The 12,088-nt window shown below is 41.0% G+C and overlaps 1 protein-coding gene across 7 annotated transcripts in view; it reads left to right on the top strand.

Annotated features, from left to right (window-relative positions):
* Window positions 1–12,088, top strand: part of Cnnm1 (cyclin and CBS domain divalent metal cation transport mediator 1) — a 68,867-nt gene that overhangs the window by 40,741 nt on the left and 16,038 nt on the right. For 4 of the 7 annotated variants that reach the window (XR_010046300.1, XR_010046299.1, XM_063245069.1 and 1 more), the window contains exons 5-6: window positions 1,334–1,433; window positions 1,863–1,910. Coding sequence is in view for 5 of the 7 variants with exons in the window: in XM_063245069.1 (XP_063101139.1) it covers window positions 1,334–1,433; window positions 1,863–1,910 (148 nt within the window). In the remaining 2 variants the exon portion in view is untranslated. Of the gene's footprint in view, window positions 1–1,333; window positions 1,434–1,862; window positions 1,911–5,317; window positions 5,378–12,088 lie in introns of all 7 variants that reach the window. The other 3 variants (XM_063245068.1, XM_063245066.1, XM_023561505.2) reach the window with 1 other exon arrangement.

The following is a 12,088-nucleotide window of genomic DNA, read 5'->3' as shown; positions in this document are numbered from 1 at the left end:
TAGACTTCAATGCTGTCCTGCAGAGCCTAGTACCTCTTTGTCTCTGCTTGAGTCCCATGTGAAACTGTCCTCTGTCTCCTAAATCTTAGTTCTTACTGAAAATCTTTCCTATGTTGGGTTGAAATCTTACTATTTCTGACGCCAGCTGGTGCTTTCTTTGCTCTCTGGAAGCACATAGAACACATTCGTCTTCTGTGGCACATTTCAGCCTTCGTAGTTCCTGGAATCTTCTCCCTCTTCAGAGAGTCACGAGGGGAGAAAAAGGATGGAGTAAATAAAGTGCACCATCTTCCAGGCATTCAGATAGTCATCTACCCTGGGCGCCTGGACAGGCCAGTCTTAAATGAGTGTCAGGTACAGTTCCCCTGGAACACCAATGCTGACCTGGGTCCACAATTTTCTCTTGTCACTGATTCCGTCTTCTTAGCAGAATCTTATAATCCCTGAACAGAGTGGTAATTTTAAGATCTTAAGGTTCACGTTGACTTAGAAATGACTTCCCTTTTTTGTAGCCCACCTCAGCCTCTCTGCTACGATACTGTCATTGCCTTGTATGTGTTCTTGCAAATGGCATCAGTAAAATGATCAATCTTTTCCAAATCTAGAGTTACATTTCTTAACTACTGGAAATTGAGGTGGGTCTTGATAGATCATTTATATATGTAAAGAGCATGTGTGATGCTTTGTCTCATGCTTAATAAAAATTCAAGTTTTCAAATTAAAGTGTGACAAAAAACATGTAGGTAAAAGGATAGGTTCAAAAATTAGAAAGTTCTGCCTTTAAATTTCCAATGTTGCTATTTCCTAACTAACCTTGACTGAGTTAACCTCTCTGAACCTCAAAATTGATTCATCGATAAACTAGGGATAAAAATGATATGGATCCCATGAGGTTATGATGCTAATTGAGATTCTAAGCAGTGTATGTTACATAATATCAGTTCCTTAGACACTCGACTACATATTAACTGTCATTATCATCCAAGATTCACAACAGATTAGGCTTTATTTAAGCCTGACTTAGATATGATCTAATCTCAGACTGAGCCAGTGGGACAGTTTAACTGGTGCTTGGACCTATGTGATGGAGGGGTCATTACTGAATGCAAGGAGAGCATGGTTATTTGTGAATAGGTGCTGTGTTGTAAACAATGAAGCAATGAATTTACTGCAGAGACCTACCAAATTTGGAGGTGCTATTCTGAAATGTAGATCTGGACAGAATTAACATTGCCCTGTGATGCAAACATAGGTCCATGTGTCATCCAAGCAGAAGTGAATAAGAAATTGAAAGTGCTCAAGCACACCCTCAGTACACTACTTCTTTCTCCAGGGTAAAGTGGAAGTGGAGGTTGGTAAAGAAGGCCTTCGCTTCGAGAATGGAGCCTTTACCTACTATGGTGTCCCAGCCATCATGACCACTGCTTGCTCAGGTATTCCAGTTTCCAAGCTATAGCTTCTTGGGGAAACAAAAGGATATCGTAGAAAAAGCATTTAGGCTGAAGTCTGGACTCTTCTTTTGACTCCTATTACAGGCTTTGGACAAGCTATTTAACTTCCTTGGCTTTAGTCTTCTCTGCAAAATAAGAATGAGACTCATTTTTCATTCAGAGTTTGTACTTAAAGAAATAAGTGTGGAAAAATAAAGTTTAAAAAGGCAATCACATTATCAAGTGTTGGGGTAGAATATGTATTTTCTCAATATAAAGACAAATCTATTTTGCTTTTTACACTTTTTCTGTACCCTTCCATTGTTTTCACAGGGTTCGTTGGTGCTGGGGGTGGAGTGGAAGTGGGGATCCCCATAAGCAGGTGTGTTTTCTGAATTGCCTCTGAAACCCACTGCATCCTTCTGTCCTTAGATAATGACGTGCGGAAGGTTGGAAGTCTGGCTGGATCCTCCGTCTTTCGTATGTATCTTATCAAACCTTTTCCTTGTCCTCCCCATCGTGGCTTGCCTGAGCCCATTCTGGGGACCAAGCATTTGAGCCTGGACTAGGCTAACAGAAATGCTGGCAGCCTCTTTGTAATATTCCGCCAGGGACACTGCCTCCTGCCAGGTACCCACAGAGTATAGAGGCCTAGGTTCTGTGTGTCTGGAATGCTTTCTGTGGCTTCTTTGCTTATGCACAACTGATGAATGATGGTGGGGGTAGGGTAGATTTGTGAAGAGCGGTACCATTAATGGCCACCTGCCAGGGAATGCAGGTAATTTGTGTGCTTGGTGGAGGATCAATCAGCCTTTCATTTTCTGCAATGTTAATTCACCTCTGGCCTTTAGTTGAAAACCTCCCTGTGCTGTTACTGTGTCTGTGGCCTTTGCCGTCAGTGAGACATGACTGTGAGATTTGGAGATATAAATCTCAGTCTGGTGCAATATGTTGCTTATCTGCTTCTCTTTCTTTGCTTATCACCTCCCAGCTGGTGAAAAGGTGGCTGCCAGGTGGCCATGCATGCTGCTAGTGGGGGTTGGCACAGGGATGGTGGCTGGTTTCCTCTCCCCTTCTGTGCTGCACTTTCTTGTTGCTTCCTATGTAGGGCTGTGGCACTCACATTTAGAAGGCATGGCATTTATTGTGTGATCAGAAAGAATTCTATCTCTAGATTTCCTTTTGATTCACTAGTCTGAATTTTGCTTGCTTTGAGCTCTTAGTGTTTGAAGTAGTCACTTTAATGTCAAGTGGGGATCTTTCCTCTCACCATAAAAGAGATTTTTTATATAATGCTTTATATTGGGACTTATCAGAGAGTCCCAGAGCTTGCTACAACAACCTCTAAAACATAGAAAAGTAGATGCCCTTTTAAAGTGAAAGAAACCAAAGAAATTTGCTTGAGATCACCTAGAAAGTTAGTAACTTATCTAAATGTATCCTGATGTCCTGACTAGTTTATAGATCACAGTGAAATGCAGATTTTAACTTCATTGTATTCCAGAATCCAATAACTATATGGAAATACCAGTGCAATTCACCATGTAATATTACCACCTGTTCCTTCAGGTGGCTGAAATGAAGACTAAGTACCTTTCGCACAAGTAAGAGGTTGCAGAAATTGAGATGAGAGAGATCTATAAAATGAAAAACCATGATACATTGTAATACTTATGGAAGCCAACAAATCTTAATCAAGGTTATGAAGGAAATGTCAGTTCTCAGTATTAAGAGTGCTGGATGGGTGCAGAGCAGGTTACAAGACTGGATATACTTTTTATTTTCAAAATGAGACTTCTATGATCTGTCACATTAAGGACTAATCTAGAACTGCTATTTTACCTAGCAGTGCTGACCCTGCTTTAGCTCTTCCAGAAGACAAAAGAGATGAGAACTCTTAAGAAAACAGAACTACATAAGGCTCCCTAGCTTACCCAATTTAGATGACTTTATTCTTAAACAAAAAAATGGGAGGAGGGAATCCAATCTCTTCCTTTCCTTGCTGGCCCTAATTATTTCTGTCATAATCCTTCCTTTTTTTTTTTTGTTATTAGTACCAGGGATCGAACTCACAACCGCCTGCTTCCAAGGCAGGTGCTTATGCCACTGAGCTAAATCCGCAGCCCCCATAATCCTTCATTTTGATCAGTGATCCATGAGTAAGATTATACTACTAATCTCTCCCTTAAAACCAGTTAACTAAAAGAAACCATTGAACTTTCTTTCTCCACACTGCTGATTATCTTCATAAATTTTTCATAGGAAAAAGAAATATTATTGGCCAGTAGAGGTAAAAAGACATTTTCCTTCTTTCCCTAACCCCTCCTGACTTAAGAGAGTTGAGCATGAAAATAAAGTCTGCCTACACCGCACAGTCGTTCCCCCAGCCAAGAGCTAACCCCCAATTCCAGCCTTCAGCAGTATCCTTCACTGACCAAGAATCTCAGTCTGTAGGCTGAGGGTGAGTGAGGTTAATCCTGAAACAGGGAGGTAAAATCTTTTAAGATCTTGACCTAACAAACTCCTCTTGTCCTTGAAACCAACCCACCGCTGACTCAGCTTTTGAGAGTGAAAAATGAGACAAAGAATTTGCCAAAATACTGATCCTATGACCTGTCCCTCAGAGTTGAACTTAAGAAACAAGTTCTCTGGTTTTCCTGGGTAGAACGAAAAGAACACAGTCCACATTGTCTCTATTGTCTTCATTCTGACAGAATGAACCCAAAATACCGTGGTGAGTGAGCCTGGATATCTAGAAGAATCTTGGCCAAACTTTGGATACCAGGAACAAGTGCAGCCAGGAGAGATCCAGTCTTCTCTATCTGTTTAGTGGTGTACACATTCAATTCAAGAAAAGCTATGTTTCTTCTTGAGACTGGGAATTTCTTATTCTAATGTGTCTCACAACAAAACTCATTCAAATATCTATTGACATCTTTTATCACAATGATTACCAGGAAGGTAGAAGGCCCTCCTTTTGCTCCCCTGTATGGATAAGTAATTTCAGATAAAAACTTGTGGTACAGAAAATAAGACCACAGTGTTAACCTGTTTAAGTGGGTCTTTACTTACAGACTGGGTTCATTTAGCTGTTTGGAAGTGACTCAGAGTGGTCAGACAAGACAGATGCGAGAGATTCCCTTGCACAGATACCACTGATCAGTATCAAGATGGGGAAGCAACTGAAGTGTTGCTACACTCTCCATCCCACCTCAGCCCAAATAATAGCCAATTCCATTTTTGATTGTCAGGAAAGAGAAGGGAAAAGGGAATAAAAAGAGAGGTGTTTTAGAGCAATTGTACATGCTGAGAAATGACTGTTATTTAATTCACCTAAGTCCACTTCCATTAAAACTGCTAGAATTTGGCCCTTCCTTTTGTTCTGATCCCCTAGCAAGGCCCAGTTCCTCACCAGTACTGTGACCCCAGAAAGAGCATCTAGCAGGCCTAGGCAGGGGCCAGTGTCCTCGAGTATGGACCTAGCAGAAGCATATGCTTGGCCTTCAGGCCTCTGATGCCTGTGCATGTGCTCATGCATGACACAGGCAGCTAGGAAAGCACAATGGAATGCAGTCCTGGGAATGCTGCCTGTGCACTACCCTCCAGGCATTGCCTGTGCTTGCCATTGGCATCTCTGATTCCCTCTGAGATAGTGCACATTTTTTCAGGAGAACTCCAGAAAAACCTTATTTTCTTGTCTTTCTGGGGAGGAACTATAAACAGTAGTAATTCCCATGATTTCAGAGATAAGGTTCCTTTTTGCAGAGAAGTGGGATGTTATGAAGATCCAGGAACAGACTGTCTCACCCACTTTGCTCTTTGTCTCTCTCCTTTTATGTTTATCTTCCCCTTCAATACTCACATGCGCTTGGCCCCTAACTCTTTAGTGCCTGTCTCTGTGTCGCGCTCCGCCTTCAGCAGAGGGGACTCCCTGGCAGGCTCCCCAGGTAAACATGCATGGATGTCGTGGGTCTCTAGATCCGTCCATCCAGTGGGGTTTGCAGAGTGTCTTTGGTTTCTGTTACTGTCCTACATATGACCTAGTCTCTTCCTGCCTCACTCCTGTGACTAAGGGTTACATATCACACAGGTAACGTTCATTTGTACACACCGTCCAGGCATTACTGACTGAGTAGCATCATTTATGAGTCTGCCTTCCGGGACATATCTGTGTAAATACATGGTAAATTAGTGGTGTTGAGGAACAATGCAAGTTCTTTCTCTTGTTTGATTGCAGAGTGAAAGACTAGGAGAAAAAAAAGGGGAAAGAGAGAAAGAAGGAAGGAAGGAAGAGGAAAAAGAAGGAAGGAAGGGAGGAAGGGAGGGAGGGAGGAAGGAAGGAAGGAAGGAAGGAAGGTGAGATATAACTGTGTGTAACAGGGCAAGTGGGTCTTCAGACACAACTAAAAGTAGATGCTGAAATCATATTTTCAGATTGAGAACTTAGTATCCTAACCCTTTGGTGTGACAGGATGATAACCACCAGCACCTCTAGACTCCTCTTCTATCAACAGAAACTGTATTTCTAATTTTTTAAAAACATCCTAAGAAGGATTTGATTGGTCTAGTTTATGTTAATTGTCATGAGAGAACTAATTACAGTAACCAGGAACAAGACATGGCTTCATTAATTGGTCAGGTCTGGCCATATCCAATAGATTTGGCCCAATAGATTTGGGTATAATGCAAATTAAATATTTTAGAACAGATTTTTAAGAAAGAGGAAGTCTAATCCCAGAAGCAGTGGGAGATGATTTTTGCTTAGCAAAAACATGTTTGTGGGGCTGGGGATTTAGCTCAGCGGCGTAAGCGCCTGCCTTGCAAGCAGGCAGTCATGAGTTCAATCCCTGGTACCGATAAAAACGAAAAAGACAAAAAAACAAACAAAAAAAATGTTTGTTATATGAAGATTAATAAATATATAAGATATTTTTTGAATATGATTATGCAAAGTTATTCTGCAAGATAAAAGAATTTATTGTGATGTTCCATACTCTATATTATTTTATATAGAATATTGTTCTGTGTTTTATTATTTGCCACTGAAAGCATCAAAACAGATAAAAATTTTGTTTTAAATGTCAAGAAAAAGAGAAATAATGCAATATTATGCTTTATATCTACCTTTCTTTCTTCCAATATTCTTTCTATGTGCCCTTTGCCTTTAGCCAACCATGAACCCGCCTTATCTTCCTAACAATTGTAGTGTGTGATGGTTGTATTTCTTTTGGCTCTGTATGTAAAAATGATGCCAAAATGATACAAAAATTTCAAAAGAACTTTTCTGAGATCTAACCTCTCATTAAATAAAAACATTTTTAATCAAGTAGCATTTTAGAACTTGAAACTCAGTGACTGAGTATAGTGCAATAAATATGAACAATCATAGTTGATTATGTTGTTTTCATCTCTAGAAGTTAATCTCTTAGATCCATAGAGACCCATAGAGCAAGTAAGACTAAAGTAGGAATTTATAGAATCACCCTGCAGTTAGAAAGTCAAAATTCTACAGCTTCTCCATCTGTGTCCCTTACCCCAGTGTGTCCCTTATCCCATCAAGAATTCAGGTGTGATTAGGCATGATAGCACACACCTATAATCCCAGCTACTCAAGAAACTGAGGCGGGAGGATCACAATTTAAAGTCCAGCCTGGGTAACTTTATGAGACTGTGTCTCACAATAAAAATGTTTAAAAGGGCTCAGGGTATAGCTCAGTGATAAGAGCGTTTGCCTAACATGTATGGATTTAATACATAGTACCTTAAAAAATTTCAGTTACATTTTGTTGTCTGAAGATAGTAAACCCTCATTCAGAAAAGGCAGTGCCCTGAGACCTCTCACTCCCATGTCTGCAATGTCAGAAGTATTTACATTGACTTCTCTTTTCTCTCAAATTACATTTTTCCATCAAAAACTATCTGGTTCCCCTGTTTACCTTTCAGGAAGAACTAGCTACCATCTCAGATTTCATCAAAGCTTTCTCCCTCACTCAGTGGTGACTTTCCATTAAGAAATAAGGTTGTCCTTTGTTGGGAGTGTCCCTGCCTTCATGATAATTGCAGGATGTACAGCCAGTATAAGATGCTAGCCTGGCATCCTCACCAGCATGCCAGCAAAATTATAAATGACCCTATCATGTAACTTCAAGATCCTTCACACACAGCAAATCTTAGGGAGTGCTAAGAGTCTCCCGTGCATCTTCCAGACAGGGAAGACACACATTTTATAGATTTTCAACCAAAAGAATCAAAGCAGAGGTACAGATAACTTAATTGTAACTTCCTAGTTTAAGGAATATTAATAATAATTCATCAGTATTTATTATGAAAACCTTCATAGCAAGCCAGTGTCAGATGGAAAAAAATGACCAACTCTTGCTATACAGACCCTCAAAGGAGGGCCTGAGACTTCTGCTTCTATTCTGCCTGACACCATGTGCTTCAAACCCTTTCAACCTTAACCCCATTCTCCATGTCTGTGGGTGTTCAGCTCACCAGTAAAGAAGCTAGTGCAAGACCAGCCTTTTCCTCCTCTGGGTTCAGCTCTGTAGGACGGAGCAGTGATGGATGGGATGGATGGGAAAATGAGGCAGGGAGCGCCGTGCTACTTCTTCAGTTCTTTGCCTCTGTTTTCTTTTCTGTGGTCTCTATCTACAGTCAGCTACCCAGCCTTCCCAGCAAGTGGGTGATGTCTCCTGGGGCTACACTATAGTATTGGCTCTGTCACTCTCCTTTCTGTTCCACATTACCAAAGAAGAAACTCCAGAGGCCTGGTATTTTGTGGAAAGAAATCTTGAACACCTTCTGGCCCCGTACTTGATTTCTGATACAGAAACATATATTGATTCTTCCCCTCATCTTATACGGGGAAAAAGATAACCCTTAGGTTATCTAGGTAAGAGCTTAAGTTTGAAAATAAGTGGTTATTATTTTGTTTGACCCCCATAGCCACCTTGGAACATAGGCAGAAATTTTGTTCTTAGAAAATAATAAGGAAACAGACTGAAATTAAGCCACTGGGTCAGTGTTATATGTAAAGTAAGTAGATTGAAGGATGAGGGCTACAATCCAAGTCTTAGTTCTGCACTCCTCTTATTTCCAGGGACCTTGCTGCACTTCTGAATGCAGGCATTTTATGCATTCTTCAGAGCTGTGATTTCCATGCCTTAGCCATGCTAATGAAAATGGTACTCACATTGGATTAACAGCAGGGGTCCTTGCATCAAATACTGTGAAAATGCCTAGCATGTGAATGCAAATCATTATCCATGGACATTTCTTTCTATTTTTACTTTAGTTTAATAAGGACAACAGAGTGGCTTGTGGGTTACCTCTACATTGTGATGTAATTAGCCATTTTTTCAGGTGTTTTCACTTTAAAATAAAACTTCTGATTGGACCACTGTAGTTATCCTTCCCTCTCTCCAGATTTCTTTCTTTCTTCTCATGACAGTGGGATACTGTTGAGTTCCTCCAAATCCACAAAAGCAGAGACATAAGAGATGTCGAAACAAAGCATTCTTTTTCAATGCTCAGTTATCCATATGCAATGGGTAGGCGTGCAAAGTCCGTGGAGTTTTCTCCCAGAATATATAGAGAATCTCCAAAAATAGTCTTCCTACTTTGTAAAGTGAGGCAAATGGAAATATTCCTTTGGGCTGGCTCTTGCGTAGTTGTAAACATTTGGGAACCATTAAAGCTCCAAGTAATGTGAGTGGGTTCATCTGGGATCTTAACTCAGGCTAACTTGCAGAGTTCACTTTGAGCTTTGACAGAGGACTGACTTGACATTTGGTTGTCTGATGTTAAATATTACACAGAATGGTAAATGTTAATTATCCTAGTTTGTACTCTTACAAGCCTGTATAATTAAACTCTCCCCTCTGATTTGAAGAATTCATGACCAAAAGAAGCTGCCTCTCTCCCATCCCTCACTGATGCTCCAAAAGATCTGGCCAGGCAGCCTCTGAGCCCTCTTTTTCTCTCATAGTCTCATGTGTAAAAGGGGAGGAGGGCATTCCACTTTGATATGTTGAGTCTTATTTCCTTGATAGGGTTGTGAAGGTCCTGGATAAAGCAAGAGTTCAAGGCAGTAGTTTAAATTTTTGGAACCCCTTCATGGTAGTGCAGAGTGAAGCGATTCCATCTAGCTTCAAAGACAGTGTGAAATCCTCTTCCACACCCTTCCTCACTCTCCAGCAGTTTTATCCCAGCATCTTCTCCACTCGGCCTCAGTCACTCCAAGATGATGGGCAGGACAGATATCTCTTGCAGACTGATCCCTGAAAGCCTGCAGAAATAAGGTCTGCTGAACTTTGCTATGGCAGTTGGTGGTCCAGACTAGAAAGTCCTGCTCCCTAGCACTTGGTCACACTAGAACTGATTTTAATATAAGAGCAAGAGTGGGCAAAGAACATGTTGGCTCCCTGGTCTACCTCCTCTGGACAGGTCCTATGGTCATTTTCTACACTGCTGTTTGACCTCTCTCCTTTTAGAACTCTTTGCACTATATTTAGGATTTTCTTTGTCACTTTACTCCCCCACGCTGTGCCTCTGTGCCTTTGGGAAATGCCAAGGGGAATTCTACAACTTGAACTAGTTTGCCATGCTGCTGGGACACTCGTCTGTTACTGATTTTTTCTCCTTTTTATTAATGCATTTCTATTTCCATTTGCCATGCTCAGAAATCTCTGAATTTATGTACGCAATTACTAAAATGCTGAGTTGTCAGCATCCTACCTATTGAGGAATGTCAGGCTGTGGGGACACAGAACATTGATTTTGCACAACCCTCAGATGAAGCAGAACTTTCTTTGTCATAAAATAAGGATTATTTTCCTTTTGAAAAATGCTTTATAGGCCCAAACCTTGTAAAAACAGTTGTAATTTTGGTGTTGGAAATTCTTTGGGATTTCATGAATAAACCTTCAAGAACACACCGACTTAAAAACAACAACAAAAAAGATACGTTTGTCCTTCCAGGACAACAGTGATGTAGTTTGTACCTGACATGTGAATCCCTCTGCATGACAGCATGGCTTCTGTGCTGGGTGCCTGTGAGATGATGAGAGCTTTGTGGGGAACTGGGATGTGGTTGTTGTCTCTGTTTCTGCAGAGAAGTAGAAGTGATTTTACACAGAAACTTCTGTGGATGGAAAGCATCTAGTTCCCTCTCGTCTTCCCTGAATGTATCTTGAATTGTGACATAAAGGAAAAGGATGTGGAAAAGCAAGTGTGGTCCAGCCAGGGCAAAGCAGAGAGTTCTCAAGGCATGATGGCACTTTCTCAAAGTGACCAAACAGCTGAGGCTAAGAGCCACTCTGTCAAATTTTCCAGGTGCTACTCTCATGACAAGAGATTGCTTTCCTGCAAAACTACCTGCCTATTGCCTCAAAAACTGGCCAGGAGGTGAAAACACTATCTCTCCAAACAGCCACCAAAGACCTAGCCAAGCCAGACCTTACCTTATCAGTCTGTTTTCAAGGGACCAGGACAAAGGTGGAAATGTACCCTTGTCTGTCCAATACTGTTCTGGTAACAGTATTGTATATCCTCCATGGCACTGGCACTGGCCCTCTTAGTCTTCCATCACCCAGTGGGTACCTTGTACATCAGACTCCAGGACAACACCCGCCCACCCCTGCTTCACAGCTGTTATTACACATTCCCTGAGAATCCTGGCATTCCCTGTGGGCTCTCCCTCAATGGTACTAGGCCATGGTCTAAGGCTTTTTGAATTCTGGGTGTGCAAGATTTAACTCTACTCACCTCCATTTCTGTTGTCCTTCTTCCCCCACTAGGTTCTTGGAGAAATTAACTTTCTGACTCTAGAACACATTTGAGAGTTCTTTTCTTAAACAATATTCAGATTTTAAATAACCTCCCCAAAGGGACCCTTAGTTACAAATCTGTTCACTGTGCATTTGTATTGAATATCTATCTATTCCAAGTCATGCACTGTGCTAGGCACTAGGCATATTTAACAGTGTTGTATCTTTAAAAAGATAAGCTCTCTGTCTTCATGGAACTTAGAGTTGAACAAACATAATAAGCAAGTACAAACATGTAATTAATATTTTGGAAAAGTGCTTTGATGGAATGCATAGGGGCAGTGATAGAAGAAAACGGGATCTTCTTAGAGTAGCCAGACAAGGCCTTCGGAGAAGGCTGTATTTCAGTGATAGGCAGGAACCAAGAAGTAAGCAACTTTGGCAGGGCATGAGAGTAGGGAGATGATGTCTACTTGGGAGTGTAGGGGTAACTTGCGTGGTTGAGATGCCCAAGGAGGCCAGAGCGCAAGAGCAAAGCAGGCAAGGAGAAGGGAGGCCCCACAGAAGATGAAGTGGGAAAAGGGGTCAGGTCATGGGAGTGTCAAGGCCACAAAAAGCATTTGGATTTATGCAAAAGTATAGTAAGTATAGTAAGAAGCTAAATGATGTTTTAAAACGTTATTCTGGAAGCTGAGGCTAAAGCAGATAGTAGTGATGCTCTTTTATCCACATTTTCACTTCCCATAATTTTAGTTGCCCATGGTTAAATGTGGTCTATAAATATTGAATGTAAAATTCCAGATAAACAATTTATAAGTTTTAAATAACTTTTTTTTTGTCTTTTTCGTTTTTATCGGTACCGGGGATCGAACTCACGACTGCCTGCTT

This window comes from Cavia porcellus, unplaced genomic scaffold, assembly GCF_034190915.1.
Source record: "Cavia porcellus strain 051 isolate PalLab524CR breed Dunkin Hartley unplaced genomic scaffold, mCavPor4.1 scaffold_2, whole genome shotgun sequence".
Lineage (NCBI taxonomy): Eukaryota > Metazoa > Chordata > Mammalia > Rodentia > Caviidae > Cavia > Cavia porcellus.
Note: the sequence above shows the minus strand (reverse complement) of the source record. Positions and strands in the feature narration are given on the sequence as shown.